The sequence below is a fragment of the Lutra lutra genome, chromosome 15 (assembly GCF_902655055.1).
Source record: "Lutra lutra chromosome 15, mLutLut1.2, whole genome shotgun sequence".
Classification (NCBI taxonomy): domain Eukaryota; kingdom Metazoa; phylum Chordata; class Mammalia; order Carnivora; family Mustelidae; genus Lutra; species Lutra lutra.
Window position 1 is genome coordinate 19006721 of NC_062292.1, and position 21104 is coordinate 19027824.

The following is a 21104-nucleotide window of genomic DNA, read 5'->3' on the forward strand; positions in this document are numbered from 1 at the left end:
CCGCATCAGGCTCCCTGCTCGGCAGGAAGCCTGCTTCTCCCTCTCCCACTCCCCTGCTTCTGTTCCCTCTCTTGCTGTGGCTCTGTCAAATGAACAAATAAAATCTTAAAAAAAAAAAAGTATTATTAAAGGGCCACAGACTTAAGAAAAAAAAAAAAAGGTTAACTTGGGGTGCCTGGGTACTCAGTCAGTTAAGCTCTTAATTTCTGCTCAGGTCATGATCTTGGGGTTGTGAGATTCAGTCCTGGGATGCACTCCCTTATGGACCTGGAGCCTGCTTAGGACTCTCTCTCTCCCCCCTTTGCCTCTCCCTTCTCCCCCAGAAAAAAAAACCCAACAGGGTAACCTGAACTAAAAGAAAATCTCATACATTTTCACTTTTTATTTAAAAAATACCAAGTCTATTTAGTAAACAGTAAAATCTCCAGGTACCTAAAATACTTAATTTGATGTCACAAAATATCTAATTAGCATTTAAGTTTTCCAAATCGCTTTAAAAATTTTTGTTTTAACCTTTGTTTTGTTTGATTCAGGATTCAAACGATGGAGAAAATTTTGTTCTGTTTTATTTTTTTTTAATCAAGCACATGGCCTGGGCCTAGTTACATCTCACCTCTCTCCGAAATAGGTATTTCCTTGTCACATGCCGATAAATAAGAGAATTTAGAAATTAATTCAGTCTCTTTAGGTGCTTTACAAATATCAGATGAGGTTCTGGTAATGAAATTATGCAGCAGAAGTAACAGTTTAAAGTTACCCTTGGGGGCGCCTGGGTGGCTCAGTGGGTTAAGCCGCTGCCTTCGGCTCAGGTCATGATCTCAGGGTCCTGGGATCGAGTCCCACATTGGGCTCTCTGCTCAGCAAGAAGCCTGCTTCCCTCTCTCTCTCTCTCCGCCTGCCTCTCCGTCTACTTGTGATCTCTCTCTGTCAAATAAATAAATAAAAAAAATCTTAAAAAAAAAAATAAAGTTACCCTTGGACATTAGAATCCAAAAGGGAGCAGTGACAGCAAACATTTATTTTGATTTTGCAAACTCTGGTGTTTCCTTACCTTTATCTGTTTTGCCTTTGGTAGAAAACAAAAGGAACCCCCCGTTTGATTTGCCAATACTTAATAAAATATTGAAAATTTTAAGGGCACATGCATTAATGTATGTACTTAAACGTTTATTAAAAATACCTGTAGTTTTACTGACAACTAACATTCTTATTTTTGTCCTACATGCTTTGTTCTCAAGTACAATGAAAGACGGAGAGAAAATATCATCCTCTCTAGGTATAAATGAATGTATTTATTTTGCTTCAACTCAAATACGAAAGAATTAATATAAAGTCCCACAACTTTCTTCTTCCAACGTGGAGGTGCCAAAGGATGAGTTGAGAGACGTTTAGTCATGCATCAACTTCACCCATTTCATCAAATAAACGAATGATACAAGTGATCCACGTGCCTGCTAAGCAAACTCACCATCCTGGCAAGACCCCACCCCTGACAACCAGACCATTAGCCTTGAAGTCCTTCTGGAGTTAACACTGACCCCAGCCACAGCGAGCCAACATTTACTTTATTATTTCAGATCCCCACTGTCTTAACGGAACTACTGAATCCAAAACCAGGTATAGGGTTTGTTCCTTTTTGCGGGGTGGGGTTTTCTCCCGCAGGGCGGGGGAAAACATTTATTATTCTCACTTTACTATTAGGATCTGGAAAAGTTAAAAAAGTATCTGTCTCCTGAGTATCCAGCAGTTGCAAGCACTTTGCCTGGGGATTCCGAATGTGTGAAGACCACCGACCCTGGGTGGTCCACTTGTACAGCACCCTCCTTTCCCGGTCCCTGCCTGTCCTATCAGCACTGGGTAAGTGCCCAGGTTCTGATCTGGGACTAAACCTCATGATCTTCTGGCTCAGGTTCTCTGAACTGAGTCATCCTGGCACGGAGAATATTCCGTGACTCAGCAGGCCCGAAAAGGAGGATGTCAGATCCAGATAATTTCGAGTCTTTTAAAGGCAAGATGGGGAACATAAACAACACAGTGGAAGAATTTCGCAGTGGGTCTGCCTACCCAAGGGAAAAATGTCATTCCATTCCCAGCCCTTTCACTTCCTTCTCGGCCCCTGTGAAACAACGGCTACACTTTTAATTTAGAGGCAGGAAATGGCTTCAGAAAATTCATTTTTGATGCTAAGACCAAGGCCCTTAATTCTCCAGCGATCTTGTGGGTCCCCTGGACACCCCGGGACCACTCCTTGGAAAAGGCTGGAGCCCCGCCCCGCGCAGCAGGGGGCATTCCCGCGGCGGCCGGCGGGCAGCTCCCACCGTCCGGTCCCTCGAGTCCCGGTCCCGGGGCGCGGCCGGCTGGACGCCACGACCGACACCTGGTGCGGCGGAGATCTGCGCCGCCGCGGCCCGAGTTGGCGCGGGGCCCAAAGGCGTTTTCCAAGTTACCTCACCGACCCGGCGTCCCCCCTTTAAGGCTCCCTCCATTACCCCTTCCCCCAACCGGGCTCTCCGGGGACGCAGAGCCAGCCGACCCTGACGTCCAACTCCCGCAGGGCGCTGGCTCTCCTCGACCTCCCCTTCCGTCCCGGCATGCACCGCCCCGCAGCCCCTCCTCTCCCCTCCTCCCCCTCCCCCGCTCTCTCTCCACCCCCCCCTTCCCCCTCCCATTCCTCGCTCTCCCTCCCCTTCCCTCCTCCCCTTCCCTCGCTCCCCGCCCACCCCTGGCGCCCCTCCAAGGCCCCTCCCGCGCCGATCCCGCGCCGCGGGCCGGAGCGCGAGATGCCGCCGCCCCCGCCGCCGCCGCGAGTTGCCCGGGCGGACGCGCAGTCCGAGGCACGAGGAGGGCGGGGGACCAGCTACCGGGCCCGCGGGAGTTGTTGAGAGGAGGCCGGGGTTGGGCTTTCTCCTCCGCCAGACCCCACCCCACCCTGCCGACCCCACCCCCTGCTCCTTCCTCCCCGGGGGCGCGCTCTCGGGCCCGCGCTCGGAAGTCGGGGGTCGGCGCCGAGTGCGGGCTGTGTCCCGGGTGGGTGAGGGAGGTGCGGAGGCGGCGAGCCGGGCAGTGGTCCGCGAGCCGTGCGGTCCTCGCCAGCGGCGCCCACTGGCCCGTCTCTCCAGTCCGAGCCGCCGCCACCACCCACCCCGAGAGTCCGGCCCCTGGGCCCCGAGGCTCAGCCCGCGGAGCGGCCTCCCCGGGACACCGCCGGGCGAGAGGAACGCGCCCGCGCCCTTGCCTTCGGCGTGGCCCAGCGCGCGGGCGGCGGGATGAAGGGCAGCGAGCGGGCGGCGCCGGCGCTGCGGCCCCGGGGGCGGCTCTGGCCGGTGTTGGCGGTGCTGGCGGCCGCTGCGGCCGGCTGCGCCCGGGCAGCCATGGACGAGTGCACGGACGAGGGCGGGCGATCGCAGCGCTGCATGCCCGAGTTCGTCAACGCCGCCTTCAACGTGACCGTGGTGGCCACCAACACGTGCGGGACTCCGCCCGAGGAGTACTGTGTGCAGACCGGGGTGACCGGGGTCACCAAGTCCTGTCACCTGTGCGACGCCGGGCAGTCCCACCTGCAGCACGGGGCAGCCTTCTTGACCGACTACAACAACCAGGCCGACACCACCTGGTGGCAGAGCCAGACCATGCTGGCCGGGGTGCAGTACCCCAACTCCATCAACCTCACGCTGCACCTGGGTAAGCGGTGACAGCCCTGTTCCTGCTACTGCTCGCCAGCCGCCCAGCTCCCTGGCCGCCTTCACCTCCTGGCCCAGCCTGCGGGGCCCGAACAGCCCGGTGCTGGCTCTCTGCTCCCCTGCAGGGGCCACACAGATCCTCCCTTCTCCGACTGGATCTGGCACTTCACATTCCGCGAGGGCCAGGATACCTCGCGCTAGCATCTGTTTGCTTTTCTGTTCTTACTAACTTAACCAGATTTTCACTCCCTTGATGATTCGCCCTTTCGGCTGTTTTTTGTCCCTTTTTGGGGGAAGTGTTAATCAGAAACCCCTGTTCTCGCTTTTCTCCCTCCTCGCAGGGCCACCACGGAGCGTTCTTGGATCAGAGATAGAATGATCTACCTTCAGCACTTTGATCTTGTTTAAATGCCCCCCTCTCTCCAGGATTGAGCGTGATTGCTGTTTGCTCTATTGAATAAGCCAGAGAGCAGAGGGTCTCTAGTGAAGGGACTTTGAGGGAAGCCAATGCTTTTACTACCGGTGTGGCCTATGTGTAATTAAAACAGATTCACTTTTAAAGTTATTGTTCTTTTGAGTTGTTCAGCGTTAATGAAGGGCCACAAAGTTATTTCACCGCTACTCCTGGAACAGAGAAAACAAAAGAAAGTGTGCATCCACTTTAATTTCTGGCTGCACGTTGGTCCTGAGTGAAAAGGCTCTCCTGTCTTTCCTTTTCCTTTGATTCAAAGCCAGTGTAGAAACATGTATGAATGACCTTTTAGAAATCAGGAAAAGGATGTATAGAGAACTTTGTTGCTGGGTGGTGGATGAGGATGGACATGTTTATCCTAAGGTATCAAAAATCATGTTTGGACTAAGCAGGTTTTTTTCATCATTGAAATATATAAACAAGCAGAATAATTCATTATTGTGTTTAACAGAGTTAAAATATGCATGATAAACTGGCATCTGATTTGTAGAACTGCAGTCCCTATTGCATTGAAAGAATTGATTTCCCTGGTAGCTGATAGTAATGAACTTCCAGAGAGAACATAGGGCCCAAGCCATTCTTCAAAGCCAGATCATTCTGTAAGACAAATATTATTTGAGGGGTCTTTGAAAGGAATGCTTTATAGGCAAATAGTTCTTTTGGTCATGGTTTTGCATTTTTTCTTTCCACTGCTCTCTGGTACATTAAACTTTATGTTAAGTATCAAGATTCCAGAGAAGGAATATAACTTGCCCAAAGTACTTTGAAAAGTAGTTAAATTACTGTGTGTGGGGTAAGTTGTAGAAAAGCAGTGTTTAGCACCTTTGGAATACCATTTATTTCTAGACAGGTTATTAGAAAAGTGAACTTTTGGAAAATAAGTTCAGACAGTGAAACTCTGAGGCACCCGTTTTTCAGAGATGGAAGAAGTGAACTGTACTTCAGTGTTTTAAGGGTATTGGAAATGCATAGAACCAGCAGTGTGTTGGAACAGGTGCCTTTCTAAGACACAGCAAGAGATCTGGGGTCTTCTAAGTCTTCATGGGAATACTCTTTAATTCTTTAGACAGCTAAATACTCTTAGGTGTTATATTTTTAAACTTGGTCAAAATTATTTTTTAAATTTATATCCAATTATTTTTGTGGAAATTTATTAAAGTTTCTGTGTTGAATTTGGAATGCCCACAAAGTTTTATCTGTTTTCAAATACTAAAAATTTCAAAGTGGAAGCATTTGCTCACTGTCTCAAAGTGCCTGGGATTCAACTGAAAATTTCTGAATAAGAATCTGTTACTTAGGTAAAGGTCAGGCTGTCAATCTCAGCATTCTGAGTTTTCTGCTGTGGGCACTGTGTAGCAAAAGGTTACTTTAGGTGATTGCAGAAGTAGGTAGATCACTCAGATTATTTCTGTGTTACAAAGGTAAAGGTAATGTGGTAGATAAGACAGTAACAGTCAAGTTAGGTTGTTACTGGTGGGGAGCAGATATATTAATTATGGATCATGGTGATTAAAGGTCGAAAGAAATCTCAAGAGGCCATCTAGTTAGGACTCTTACACGACTTTGTGCGCTAAAAAATGTTATATGCTTGGACTTGTTTTTGTTGAAAAAGTCTTCTTCAGTTTTTGGTAATATTCGTGGTAAATGAAGTTCATAAAACTATGGGTTTAAAAAAAGTTATTTAAAATCGTTTCCATATGAGTATTGTGATTAACTGTGAGAACATTTACTTGAGACTTTTAAGACAGACAATTTCGAAAAACCTGATGAGAACTTATTGTACTTTTTCTTGGATCCGAAATGATGTCCCAGAGGAAGTTGTATGTGGTGGAGAAGGTGGAAAAGGGGAGGGAGACTTGTGTGTTGTGGGGGCGATGTCTCAATCTCTCTCTCCCTCTCGAAGTATCTCCTCCCCCCGCCCTGCCCCCAACGTTTCCCCGGCTTCTTTTTTAATGACAGGGATGTATGTATACATGCAGGTTATGATCTATAAAGTATAGGCAGGGCTTTATGTATCATTGTGTGTTTTGATATCAGCGTATTCAGTGCTTAACTTCAGTTACTCTATGGGCTCTAGCTTGCTGTTTCCCATGAATTCGAGTACCACGGCTGTTTGTGCATCTATTAAATCTCCCATCCAGTTCAAATTTCACATACCCTTAAGCAAGTGATGCATATTGTGCCCTTAGAGCCTGTGAAAGTGAGCAGTGTGAAAGAAACCGGGCTAGCCAACACTTTTCTCCCCTCCCTTTTGATGTTGAACTTTAAATGCAGTAAACTTTAAAATAAGCAATGCACTTAGGTCGTTACAAGAAACATACATGTTTTGGCATTAACTGTAGGTCTTTTTTTTTTTACTGTAAAAATAAAACACGACATGGCGAATTAAAACAGTTGGGTATAATGACTAGGGGAACTCTTCCTCTTCAGTTGCTAGGTTGGAAGAGAGCACCATTCACAATTTCTCATGCAGCCTTCCAGAAACTTTTCACGCACACACATGTATATGTAAAATTATGTTACCGTTTTAACTGCTCCCATTTGGGGGGAGTGGTCGGTAAGGGAGATTTTAACTGATGGCAAGGACAAATTAGAGCATTATACCATTATCATCACTTGCACAGAAGCCAGGAAAGTCAGCGTTGATTCTGAGAGCAGCCATGTCTTAAGCACCATATACAGTAATCCAGGGTGCAATGTATCCTCAGATAGAATCAGTTCAGGTTGCTATGGGAACAGGAATTGCATTTTCTGCCTGTTGTGGAGAGAAATCTCAGCCAGGCACCCTGTTCTAAAAAAAAGTCTTATTTTGCACTCAACTTCTGGATCTTCTTTCCTAACTTCTGTGTGGATTATTCAAAGGCTGTTTAAAAGTTTGGCTTTTGTGTTAAAGAATAAGGCATAATAACTTTTATTAGTATCAGCAGGATAGTTGAGAGTAAGATTGTAGCTGAGGATTTGCATTTTATGAAACAGCCTTTTTAATTAACTTGATAGTTACTGCGGATGGAAACTTGGCAGGCTTGGTCTGGATCTTAGAGGAAGGTAGTGCTCCCCCTTTCTGAAAACAATTAGATTAAGGAAGAAAGTGCTTATAAACCAACTCAATCAAAGTTTATGGAACTCCTAAAATTTACGCCAAGACCAGATTTGTTTCCAACGCCTCTCTATACACTTTAGGAGCAAACAGTGATTAAATGTTTCTTTTTAGCCACATCTATCCTTTTTGTGTGTCTAAATCAAGATAATTGATACATGAGGATATTGCATTTTATTCTGCTTCTTCCTTTCAGTGTATATGTAAAATGAAACAAACAGCAATTTTTTTTTCCACAGGACAGTCTCTGCAAGGTAGGTTCCGACTGTGTCAGGGAATGGTTCATTCTGGTGACTTCACTGTGGTATTTGCACACCCTGAGGGGACACTATTTTAGTTCGTCTCACAAAGGCCTGATTTACATGTTGCAGGTTCCAACTTGAGAAGTTAGGGAGCTCTTCCTTAATGGCCAGCGATAGTTGAACACAGTTCTATAAAGTTGCTGTTGGCTGTTTTCCTTTTCTACAGTTCACAGCTTTTTCTGTAAATATCTTCTCCATGTTTCTAAAGTATTCAGAGGAACAATTTACACATTGGGAGAGAAGTTGGGACTATGAGCACCCCCCCCCCCATTCTTTTGTCATTGGCCACAGTTGTGGGAGGGTTAGTTTGATTATTTCAGTTCTAAATCCTTTTAGGAAGTTGGATATGCCTTTTGCTCTGTGCTCCTTCCCCCCCATGCGTACATTCTCATGTTACTGCCAAATATTCGGTAAACATTTTTCAAATACCTACTAAATACATAGCACAATACCTGATAGAAAGAAAGGTAGAAGGTAGAAGGTCGCGTCTTCAGAAATTTACGCTCCTGGATGGAATTTTCACACTGTTGTAATGACAATAAATCAGGAGTGCTTTTATAATATTTTACACTTTATGAAACTTTCAGTTTATCACTGATCAGGCTCCCGCAACTCAGTGAAGGCAAAGATGAAGATCCTGAGGTGGTGGTTTGCAAGAAGTCCCAGTGGAGGGAGGGTTTTGATTCCTTCGTCTGTTGCCTTAAGCCCTAGCAGCTCTTAGCTTTGTTAACAGATCTCTCAAAGGAATGACTAGTTTATTCCAAACCAGCTTTAAAATACAAGTTCATGTACACACTGATTCAGAGATACCAGACTCCCTCGATTTTCCTCCTTTCCCTCGTGTTATTTTTCACTTGTATTTTTGGATTCCTTTCTTTTTCATGTGACTCACTCTCCTTGAGTAAATTCCTCTTAGTCTTAAGGCATTATTTACTGTTTACAAATTAATAAATTCTAAACTTGTATCTCTAGGTCAGCTCTTACTCCGGTCCTAAGGACTTGTTGGACATGCTCAGTTTGAGGTGTCCAGAGGCCATATCCAAAACTATATTCATTCTTCACTGTCTTCCCGAACTCAAAGTCCTATCTCAATGAATGCTCTCCAGTTTTAATCCTGAGGCTCTAGACCAGTTTTTTGCCGTGCCGCTCATAAAAGATAAAGAGGCTTGATAGGCTCTCATCAGTAAGATTACTCTGGAGAGCAGATAGGATCCACTGCTGGAGGCAGGTCAGTTCTGGACAACTGTAACTTCACCCCTTCCTTTCCCACCCATCCTTACTACAATCTGTCCAAGATGCCACTCTTACCTCCTGTATCTAGCCACTGTGTCTCTTGAATCCTCCCCTTTAACTATACCTTATTGTAGCTTTCCATTGAATTTCACTTGAATTAACAACTTTCTAACTACCTGGTGGCCTTTCTGCCACCATTTTTGCCCTTTCTGTACAGGCAGCCACACTTTGGACTGAGGGATGGTTCTAAAATGCAAATCTGATGATATTTCCCAGCTAAAATTCTTCAGTGGTTCCTCAAACCTTTAGGATAAAATCCAGACTCCTTGGCATGGTGTACAAGGTTCTTTAAGATCTGGACTGTTGTTTTAACCTCTAGAATGATCACTTGTCATCTTACACGCTCAAAGGGCTGCTGCTTTAGTTTGGAACTCTACTTCCAGGTGTCACCCCCTTCAGGAAATTTCCCTCCAGTTTCTCTGTCTTCTATCCTTTCCATCCTTTTCCCAGGTGTGGATTAGGTGTCCCACTCACCACCCTGTAGGTATCTACCACAGCACTTATCAGTGCTATTACATGTTTCTTGATTTGTCTGTTACCACCTGACCATGAAGTCTTTGAAGCCAGGGTCAGGGACTTAGTCTTTTAATTCAGTTCAGTGTAACCAACATTAGTTAATTGGTTGCCAATCCTCAGCACCATACTGATTCCTGGATGCATAGTGATTCACTGGACATTGCTCTGACCTCATGGAACTTGTGGCCTCGGTGTGGAAACCTATATCTCTAGTGTGACTTCCGCCCTACACCAATGCGTTCAGTCTTATAAGTTGTAAGTGAAAGGCGTGAGCATAGAGAACGTTCACTTATCATTTCGATGGAGGCTAGAGTCTTTATATTTCCAGTGCTTAGCACTATGCCTGGCATAGTGTTCCATGAATATATGTAGAGTGAGTGAATACACGAATGCCTGAATTATAAGAACTCCCAAACACTGCTTGTTACTTTTTTTTTTTTTTAAGATTTTATTTATTTATTTGACAGACAAGGGATCACAAGTAGGCAGAGAGGCAGGCAGAGAGAGGGGGGAAGCAGGCTCCCTGCTGAGCAGAGAGCCTGATTCGGGGCTCGATCCCAGGACCCTGAGACCACGACCCAAGCCGAAGGCAGAAGCTTAACCCACTGAGCCACCCAGGCGCCCCTGCTTGTTACTTTAAATTCTCCTCCGCAATTCTTTGAGTTTGTGTTTATTTTTATCAGTGTCATCTCTCTATTTTCTTGACACATATGCCCCTGTAATAGCTAATATGAAATGTGGTGCATAGTTCTTTGGTTTCTAGAGCTTTAAAAAAAAGAACTGAGTTATGTGGAACTGACATGGAATTGAAAGATCTGTGAATGTCCTTTTTTGGGTAAAAAAATAGACTTTTATGTGATTTGAAGTCATATAGATAAATTATGTGAGGAAGCTATCTTCTCAGATTTGAATTTCATAGTGACAATGTATTTTTGAAAACTTAATGTTAATATCATGTGTGTTTTCTTTAGAAATGGACCTAAATCTTTTACTTTAAAACCTGTGCTCACATCTATTATTGAAATACCCGCTTCAAGGATCTCTTAAAGGGCAGTTGTGGGGAGAAGTTAGAGCGACATATTTTATATGGTTATTGTGTGTGGCATCATTTTTAGTTTGTTTGACTCATTGGGGTACAGTTAGAAGACAGACCTAGTGAGGGACCCTTCCCTGTGGGCTCGCGAGGGTCCACATTATAGTCGTTAGCTGGATGGACAGTTGTCGCTTACTCGCTTACTCGTCTGGAGTTAACAGGCGAGGAACCAGCAGATGCTTCCTTACTTACCCCTTGTCTCCAGCTGCACCTAATTGACAGCTCTACCACTGTTCTGTTTGAGTTTCAGGGGAAAGTGTTAAAGCTCAGAGCAGAGCTGTTTATTTATTTTTACTGCCCAAAATTCCTGAGAAGATTTTTTTAAAAATAAGGAATCAATCTGACCCTTATCTTAAATTGTCAGTTCCAAAGGGTAAAGTTCCTTTGTGTGTGGTGGTTCTATTATCTGGCCCAAGTTGCTTGCTTTTAGATTTGTAAGAGGGCCTTGCTAGGATTTGCAAGCATCTCCTTTCTTATAAAATGATAAAATTAGATATTTGCTCATTAGGGCCTAAAATTGATAGCTTGCTAAAAGGGGTTACCAGAAAATGCATTTATAGAAATGTCTCAGAGGTTTGAGAGAATTGTGCCAGACTGTGGGGACACTGATTAAGTACATCTGCTTTTCTTTCCATGGACTCTTCCAGGAGGCCATCCTAAAATAACCGGGCCCAGTCAGCCTGGTGCCCTATGAAGCTACATATTCATGAAATAAAATAAAGCAGATTTATCTCTTTCTCAGACAATGGGGTTCTCAGATCTCTTGTGGGAGGAGAACCCTGTGGCAAGGCTCGGAGATGAATTAGGGGATTTACATGATTTCTTTAAAACTTTAGGAGTTATAGTTCCTGGGCTCCCTTCTTTTACTCTTTGTTTCCAACTGTGTGGCTGCTTCCTGTTCTATTGAAGGCAACGAGGAATTTTTGTTATATCGTCTTTGGATTTTTGTTATTTTATCTTTTTTTTTTTTTTGTAAGTATTTTATTTATTTATTTGGCAGAGAGAGAGAGAAAGACTGAGATCACAAGGAGGCAGAGAGGCAGGCAGAGAGAGAGGGGAGGAAGCAGACTCCCCGCTGAGCAGAGAGCCCGATGCGGGGCTCGATCCCAGGACCCCGAGATCATGACCTGAGCCCAAGGCAGAGGCTTAACCCGCTGAGCCACCCAGCCACCCTTGTCTTTTTGTTCTGAAAGTTCTTGGAAATATTAATCCAGAATCAGCCTCCTTCACATTTTTAAAAAAATTCTTAAAATAAAAAATAGAAATGGTCTTGTATAGAGGTACGGACTCGGTGCATTTTGTTTTGTGATGATAAATCACAAAGTACGTGAAGGTTTCTGCTAACCAAAATGACTCTCCATAACAGTGACTACCCAGGTGCCTGTCAGTGTTTTCAGAGAGAACCGTTAATGACCAGTCCTTTAGCTCCTTTCTAGTTCTGGCTTTATGTTCTGTGTCTTGATTTGGGGGTAGGTTACAGAGGCATACAGGTATGTACAAGTTCAGAGCTGTACATTTGGTATTTGTGTACTTCATTGTGTGTTAATTATTCCTCGAATTAAAAAAAAATAAAATTTTCAGTCAGTTATCCAAAATAATACACAAGTAGTTTTGTTTGTTTCTGGTATGATTTTGGCTTCAAATGGTAGAGCACAGAATCGGAGGCTCAGTCATATAAGATCTGTTTCTCTCACCGTGTTCCCTACCAGCAGTCACTGGCATTGATAGGTGTTAACAAATGTCTCTTGGTCGAGTGGACTAAGGGTTTTAATTGAAGGACCTGCCGAATGCTTTCAGAACAGCATTCAGATGAGCTGCATGGAAGGTCTCCAGAAGTGGAGTGTGGCAAACGGTCCAGGAAGACCACCGTCCCGTACCTCTACTCTAGTAGTGGTTTCGGTTGGTGCTTTTGTGGTTTGAAGTGGTCAAACCCTAAGTTTGCGCGTTTGTTGCAGGTTTCGAGAACCCCCGAAGAATGTCTACAAGGCTTGTGCTTTGGCTACAATATCTGGTTTTTACATAACTTATTATTTAATTTCTGTGGTGAAATCTCAACGTTCCATAAATTACTTGCAATGTGAAGACCCCGTCTTCTTTCCTTTGACGTGTTCTGACTTGTGGCTTCCTCTCATTGAGCCTTCTAGAATAGTAGGTGAAGCTTGAATTGTGTGGCTTTCTTAGAGAAGTTTATGACGTTTTGTGAAGTATTTCCAAATGAAAAGAGCTACCGGCTAAAATGAGATGAGCTTATTGGATTGTAAATCTAATTAGTTGGTGGACAGAGGTCTTCTGTAAATAAGGTGACCCTGGTGGGAAAATTCTTCATTTATGGCTGTTGTAATAGCGGATGTGTGGGTAACAACAGAGATTGAAACATTATCTTCAGGTAATTTGTAATGTGTTTGAAGAGATGAGACAGACATAATCATGCAGAGGGAATCAATGGGAGCTTATAGGCACAATAAAAATAATTCAGTTGAAACTCTTCTAAGTGCAGAGGGAATACATGTGACACTTTAAAGAGTGTAGATTGAAGTTAGCCAGGAAGAGCCTCTTAGGTCCTGAAGAGAAAGTGGATGGGAATGGAGGACTTTGTGGGAAGGGTGAGTTGTTTAACTAAAGATCTAAGAGTAACTAGATAATGGTGAAGGCATTGTTTGTTTTCCATAGAGTCGTGGAGGCATGCATCATGGGTTCCGAGAAGACGAGGATCCTGAAAATTAGGGGGAAGGAAAGTAAATCCCCTTTCATGGAGAGTGCTCCTTGTACCTTCTTGAATCCTCAAAAACAGTCAAGAACTATTATTGCCCCCCTCTGGGATAATCATGTAAGACGACTCTGCTCTCAGAGAAGTCACATGCTGAGTTTAGGTTGGAATCTAAACTTGTTGTGGGTTGGTTATGCTCTTCCCAGTCTACCATTTTAGAAAAGGCCCCTTGAGTGATAGAGAACTATAAAAAGACCTTTAATTGAGGGGTGACATGGAAATGGACTGAACTAAGGGTTTCTCTGAGAGACCTCTGCTCAAGGGGTTTTGGATTTGGGTTGCTGCTTTTACAGGGCTTTGCACTTGTTTGTGAGGAACAGAAGATTGTTGGCAATGGAAGAATTTCAGGTTTGGGGTACTTACACTAGTTTTATAATTAGCTGTTCATGCTTCTAGGAATTTCTGAGGAATTTATTGAATTTCAGAATGAGATCCTGGCTTTTGTCAGTGTCTGCTGATAGGAAAAGTGTACCATATACCCCATTTCCTGAAGGGTGGTCAGGGGAGTGCCACCTTATCTCCTTTCTACCTTATCCATGACTCTCTTCTGGTTGTTGAGAACTGCTGAATTTAGTTCAGTTGCTTACTTTATCTGACATCCTTAAAGATAAAGCTGCCAGGTCCATCTCCAAGTTTGATTTCATTTCCATTCTGCTCCAAGTGAATTCTAACTCTTACATGGTGGCTGCTGCTGCTGCTGCTTCTGCTTCTTCTTCTTCTTCTTGTACTTCTTCTTCTTTTTAAAAAGATTTTATTTGTAAGAGAGAGCACGAGCTGGGGGGAAGGGCAGAGGGAGAAGCAGACTCCTTGCTGAGCAGGGAGCCCGATGTGGGGCTTGATCCCAGGACTCTGAGATCAGGGCCTGAGCTGAAGGCAGACGCTTAACTGACTGAGCCACCCAGGCGCCCTACATGGTGGCTTTTTTGTTGTTCAAGTTTGCCAGCTAAATAAGTCTAACAAACCTTTCATTGATTGATTGATACATGACTACTATGGTCCTAGGAGAACTCTTTCAGGCCCAGAAGTGACTCCCTTCCCCTTGATTTCTGTATGTGGTAATTTGTAAATCTGTAACTGTTTATTGAATTCATATATCTTCTCTGTGTGTCTATCCTTTATTCAGTTTATATCTTCTTAGTTTCCCCAGAGCATGCTGAGCTAAGGTCAGTCAGGTGATTCTTAGATACCTACTTTTTATTTATTTATTTATTTTTTGCTTGATCGCTGAAAGCGAGGTCATAGTTCCCACTTAGATTTTGTATGTTGTGCTGCTCCCTCGCTACGTACGGTCTCCACTTCTTGAACTGGATATTCTAGGATTGGTTTTTCTTTACAGGTGTGAGTTGACTGGTTGCACCTTAAGTATTATTGAATCGTAGTCTTACCTTTTCTACTTCTTTTATGGACCTGCTCAGCACACATTGTGTTTTCTGTAATACATGTGGTTACATCATCACACCCTAGTGACTAACTGGTATTAAATGTGCATGCTCCTTTCATATGGGCAGTTGCGGGGATGGTACCTGTTGCTACCTTTGAGGGCTGAATGTTGGGCTTAAAATGCACCCCCTCTTTTTTTGCCATTTGGTAAAACACAGAAGCATAAGTATTTTCCTCAAAGCTTTTCCATCAATTTTCTTCAAGGACAGTGAAAGGATTCTATTTTCAAGAGATGAGCTTTACCGTTTTTGAAGAAGGGGTAGTGATATCTAGATGATGATGGGTTGAACAACTCTTACTGTAAGGGCTTTCTGTTCTTTGGCGGGACTGGAAAGTGGTACTTTCCCACTCTGGCAGCACAAATCCTGATTAGAAGGAAGACTAGTCTGCGCAGATGTTCTCAAGATCAGAGATCATTTTATTGTCAAAAACTACTGAAGAATAAAGGAGAGTAACTTGGCAGTGTAACATGATTGGATCTAGATGTGCAATTTCATGTGGGATGTCGTTGCCTGCTATAGCAGTTTGTCTGCACTTCCGGCTGTGACTCCTCCCCCAGTGGCTACCGCTTGTCAGGGACCTTATTCTGATAGGACTGCTGACCTCTGGTGTTTCGGTGTCACTGAATTTTTAGATTATTGCTATTTTAATGCCAGATCATGATCTGGTAGAGATGAGTATCTTTGGAAGGAGGGGGGTGGCTGGGTGGAGTGAGGGGAGAGGGCAGTTGGAAACCAAAAGAACAATTGTGTACTTCAATTGCTTTGGTCATATGATTGTCTTTTATGGGAAAATGGTCATGTTCTTTGGGGTTGAGTGTCTAGGAGTAACTTTTAGAGTGGTTCTATACAGAGTTTTGAATTTAGAGTGAATATTTTAGATACGTTCATGGGATAGAACTTCTGCTGAAGACCAAATTTGTAGAACTCTGCTAGATTATGAAAGTTTCTGGGAACATTTGCAATACAGCTGTAATAAAATTTGTTTACTTTATCAGGATTGCTTTAGAGGCTCAAGCTGGTTTGTTTACTGCTGTTTTCAGCATTCTTGCTACATGCCAAGAAATAAGTGAGCATCAACTCCTGGTGGATCTGGGGGTCATTTAGTTTTATGGCCATTCTAACAAAGTTTGGGTCTTAAACTTATGTCCACTTTAAAGCTCTTATATCCTGGCCCAAGATACAGATGGTGAGTTCAGGGTACCAAAAGATGGACGGATTCTGGAAATTAACATACTTTCCAGATGTTTGGAGAACGTAGGCTTGTTTTCTGTGGTGCTGTTTGTTTTTCCTATGTATACCTGTATCTGTGCTTTTCTGTGTTTTTATAGGAAGGTCCCTGGAGAAGGCGGGGGGGGAGGATCTGCTTTTTGGTTTGGGAAATAAAATGGGTATTTATTTTTTTGCCTGAAATATTTTGAGTTGATATTGCCATTTCTGTGAGAGAAAGGAGAGGCAGCTTCGTTCCCATGAGAGAGAGATTGTTGGGAAGGGTGGTGGCAGCAGCGGTGGGGGGGGGGCACTCTGGAAGTAGTAACTGAAAACAGACTTATTCACGACTCTAGTGATTTTAAATTATGAAACGGGTCACTAATGCTCTGAATCAGCAGACTTTTAACCATGCCTGACTAAATAGACCTTGTTTTTGAAATTCACAGCAGTGCCTAGATCCCTGCTGTCTTTTTGTCCATCCTGCTAACACACAGCTGTTTTTGTTCATACATCATTTTGTGTTCAACTGCCTGGTTACTTCCTCAGGTCCCTTTTATGGTGAATAATGAACACATGGGAGTTTGAACACCCAAGTGTGTGGTTATTCAAACAGGAAGTCTCAAGGAAGCACAGTAACCTTGTCAGAGGAACAAAAGATGGAACTGGAAAGGCCATCGAAGATTCCAGGCCTAAAACATCTGCCAGGAAACATCTGACAATTTCTGAGATGTGGACATTCTGCACCTCACAAATGGGATGATTTATTTGGAACCTGTTCCTTTTTTAAATTTTTATTTTATTATTTTATTTTTTAAAGATTTTGTTTATTCATTTGACAGACAGAAACATAAGTAGGCAGAGAACCAGGCAGAGAGAGAGAAAGGGAAGCAGGCTTCCTGCCGAGCAGGGAGCCTGATTCAGAGCTCGATCCCAGGACCCTGGGATCATGACCTGAGCCGAAGGCAGAGGCTTTAACCCACTGAGCCACTCAGGCGCCCCTCCTTTTTTTTAAATGCTTAGAGGATTGAGCCCTAATCCAAACTAGAAATGGAGGCAAAAAAAAGAAGTAATGTGGCATTACTGGCTTTGGAAGCAGGAAGGTAGCTCCACCTGTGGGGATGGCTGTGGGTCCTGGGAAAGAAGGTGCATCATCTCACCTTTACCTAAAAGATCAACAGGGCTGCACCCACAAACAAGCAGATGGGACCTGACAGAGACTGCCAGAGCTGGTGGGCTTGGGTGAAAGACGGTTTTGTGCCAAGCCCTTGATTACTGAGCCCGGGAGGAATACGAGATAAAGGAGAATGGGGATGCCGCGTGGGAAGCATGCAGTCGAGCGGGGAGCAGGAATGGGTCCGTCAACAAAGACACTCGGAGGCCAAGCCAGATGTGCCATAGGAGAAGGATAAAAATCCCGTGCGACTGCCCAGGAGATCTGACGCTAGCTGCTCAGGGTGTCTTCCCAGAACATTTATCCAGTGACCTTTCTGATTCTTGTCAACCTTGAGATTCCTTGACTGCATGATAGAGAATGTTTCAGAATGAGTCCAGGAAGTCCTGATTTTTAGATTAAGAATGAAAATTAAATCCGAACAGTAGTTCACAGTAGGCAAGTGAGGCGATGCAAACGCTAGAGAAAGAATTCAGTTGGAGGCGTAGTTAAGGGATGCCGTGGATTCTGAGGAGTGCTAGTTGTATTCCTCGTAGGCCCAGAAGGAACAATGCGCTGGTTGCCGTCGTTGTAGACACATTCACCCAGCATGGGTGCCACATCTTTTCTTGATGCCTTACTTTTTTTTCATTTTGGTTTATTTGGCTACCTTCTAATTGTTCTTTAGAACTCTTGGCAGATTTCAGCTTTGCCAGGAAGACTGCTGGCTTCTAATGCCTCCTGCCCGTCCACAGCGCTGGCATTAAGTTGTTTGATACGTTCATTTCTAAAGGTCTGTGAACATTGGGCGTGCCCATGATGTTAAAGACACTGCACTGTTTTCTCTGTTTCCCCTCTTTGACCGAGTTCATGGAGGACTCAACTACTGATTTCTTTTTTTTTTTTTAAGATTTTATTTATTTATTTGACAGAGATCACAAGTAGGCAGAGAGGCAGGCTCCCCGCTGAGCAGAGAGCCCGATGTGGGGCTCGGTCCCGGGACCCTGGGATCGTGACCTGAGCAGAAGGCAGAGGCTTTAACCCACTGAGCCACCCAGGCGCCCCTACTGATTTCTTAATTCATTCACTTAACTACTTATTAATTGAGTGCCTATTGTGTGAAAGGCGCCACAAAGTGCAGGAGACAGGGCAGAGATGACCTAGTGCTTGCCTTCTGGATCAACAGCGTGCAGTACGGAGGACCTGACCCAGGGAGGGTTTCATCTGCTTTCTTTTTCCCATGGACTTTGGTATCCCTCATGGGGAACATACTACCTCTTGTATAGGAGTAGGTGGTTCAAAAGTTTGCCGAATGAACAAATTCCTATTTCTGTGAGGCTGTGGCCACAAAATGCAGATGAGGCTGAGAAATGGCAATTTGGTTTAGATTATCCCAAGGAGAGGGACTTGGCTCTTTAGATAGGGTTCTTGAAACTGGACTGGTGGGAGGGGATGGTTCGTACATGGTGTAGCTTCCTCATCAGCATCGTTAGGTAAGGACTGTAGCAAAGAGCTCCAAAAATACAGTAATTCAAAAACACTGACGTTTGTTTCTCTCTCAGTTGGTGGTCCTGAGGTAGGTGGGCAGCAGGGTAGCTGTGATCCACACAGACATCCCGGGACCCAGGGTCCTTTAATCTTCATGATCGGCCGTCCCTTAGGCTGTTGTCCCTTAGGATGTGTGTGGTGTGGGTGAAGTTGGGTGATAGGCACCTCTGTGTTCCAGATGGGAAGACGCTGCTGAAGGGTGGATGCCTAACTTAAAAAATTTTTTTTTTAATTATTTGTTTTTTTAATTTTAGAGACAGGAGGGAAGGGGCAGAGGGAAAGAGAGAGGGAGAAACCCAAGCAAGCTCCATGCCCAGTGCAGATCACTGCACGGGGCTTGACCTCAGAACCCTGGTATCATGACCTGAGCTGAAATCAAGAGTCAGATGCTTCACCAAGTGAGCTACCTAAGGGCCCCATCATTCTTTTTTTTTTTTTTTTTTTAAAGATTTTATTTATTTATTTGACAGAGAGAGAGATCACAAGTAGGCAGAGAGGCAGGCAGAGAGAGAGGGGAGGAAGCAGACTCCCCGCTGAGCAGAGAGCCCGATGTGGGGCTCGATCCCAGGACCCTGAGATCCTGACCTGAGCCGAAGGCAGCGGCTTAATCCACTGAGCCACCCAGGCGCCCTGGGCCCCATCATTCTTAAGACTGAGACCTGAAAGCGTCATATATCATTATATCGTCTGCCACTGGAGAGCATTTAGTCACCTGGCTACCTCATCCACACAGTGGGGACTGGAAGATAGAGCACAGCTGGGCAGCTTGGGGCTGTCTCACAGAGAGGGAGGACAGATTTTGGCAGATGGGTCTGGCACACCCCCATGTCTGCTCTGGTGGCATAGTTGCCAGCCACGCACAGCGGCATCCTTCCTCTCTCAAGTTTTGGTCTTCCTGAAGCACCTTCTGTGGAGGATCTAGAAAAACTGGCAGACACGCTCTTTGTGGACCCTTGTACTCTAGGTCTTCAGGAAAAGACCTGTGAAGAAACGGGGTACACCCCCTTCTCTTCCCAGGGTGCAGGCTTCACACCCCACCTTTGCAGAGTTCTTTTATTCTGAGACATCCCAGTTTTCTTTCCCATGGTGCCCTCTTGACACTGAGGTCTCACTGTGGGGTGCTGAATTTGCTGCCCCTGGTGGGCTCTGTGGGATCATTAAGTCTTGATTTACTTGGGGATAGTGAGCATGTGTGTTTGCCTTCAGCTGTGATGGGTGAATCAAAGCTGTCTTAAAATTCAGATGTGTTTTAGATATGAGAATTCCAGAAATGATAAAACAGTGCCTGTTGTTTGTACCACTCTTTGGTCATTTGGATGTTCCGTTTTGCTCTGGAGTCTCTCTTCAGTGTGTGTCCATCGAGGTCAGGAACTGTGTTTTATTTATTTATTTATTTATTTATTTATTTAAAGATTTTATTTATTTATTTGATGGAGATCACAAGTAGGCAAAGAGGCAAGCAGAGAGAGAGAGAGAGGAGGAAGCAGGCTCCCCGCCGAGCAGAGAGCCCAATGTGGGACTCAATCCCAGGACCCTGAGATCCTGACCTGAGCAGAAAGCAGATGCTTAACCCACTGAGCTACCCAGGTGCCCCACGAACTGTGTTTTTTTGTTTTTTTTTTTAAAGATTTTATTTATTTATTTGACAGAGATCACAAGTAGGCAGAGAGGCAGGCAGAGAGAGAGGAAGGGAAGCAGGCTCCCCATTGAGCGGAGAGCCGGATGCGGGGCTCGATCCCAGGACCCTGGGATCATGACCTGAGCAGAAGGCAGAGGCTTTAACCCACTGAGCCACCCAGGCGCCCCCAGGAACTGTGTTTTAAACCCCTAATATAGGTCAGCAACTCAGAACGAAGCGCTTAGGGAATCGTAGTACATTTTGTAAAGTGGGTTTGTATTAACACCTGCAACAGTACCCCCCTCTCCCCCCCGCCAATCAAAAACTTTAGTATTTCTGCAACGAAACGTTTTCAAACTTTAGGGTGATTGAAGACTGTAATGACCTCACTCTAGTTCAGTTTGTGTTTTATTGTCAGATGTTATGAAAACGCTCTGCTGTTTAGGGTTTTTGAATGTAGAATCACAGAGATAAGGGATTATGGCCTTGCATCACATTTGATTACGTAAAGGATTCTACTTCTTACAGATAATGACAATAGGATTACTAAAGATTGTAAAAATTTGGCACAAAATAGGCCTATGATAAATTTGTTATTTAAGAAGGTGAATAAAGGGTGCCTGAATGGCTCAGTTGATTAAGTGCCTTCGGCTCAGGTCGTGATCCCAGGGTCCTGGGATCGAGTCCCACATCGGGCTCCTTGCTCAACAGGGAGGCTGCTTCTCCCTCTGCCTATTGCTTCCCTGCTTATGCTCGCTCTCTCTCTCCTCCTCTTTCTGTGTCAGATAAATAAATAAAATCTTAAAAAGAAATAAGTGAATAAAGTTCCCTTAATAGGAACTTTTATTTCATTGAAAGGATGAATTTTAACAGATTTATTTTAAGATGGGTTTTGAGTAGATGGGTTATTATATTAA

General features: G+C 44.5%; 1 protein-coding gene across 1 annotated transcript in view; it reads left to right on the top strand.

Annotated features, from left to right (window-relative positions):
* The first annotated feature begins 3118 nt into the window (after window positions 1–3118).
* The window catches only part of LAMC1 (laminin subunit gamma 1), a 127267-nt gene continuing 109281 nt past the window's right edge, over window positions 3119–21104 (top strand). Inside the window, exon 1 of the mRNA XM_047703854.1 lies at window positions 3119–3681. Coding sequence (XP_047559810.1) covers window positions 3267–3681 — 415 coding nt within the window. The 5' untranslated portion in view covers window positions 3119–3266. The remainder of the gene's footprint in view (window positions 3682–21104) is intronic.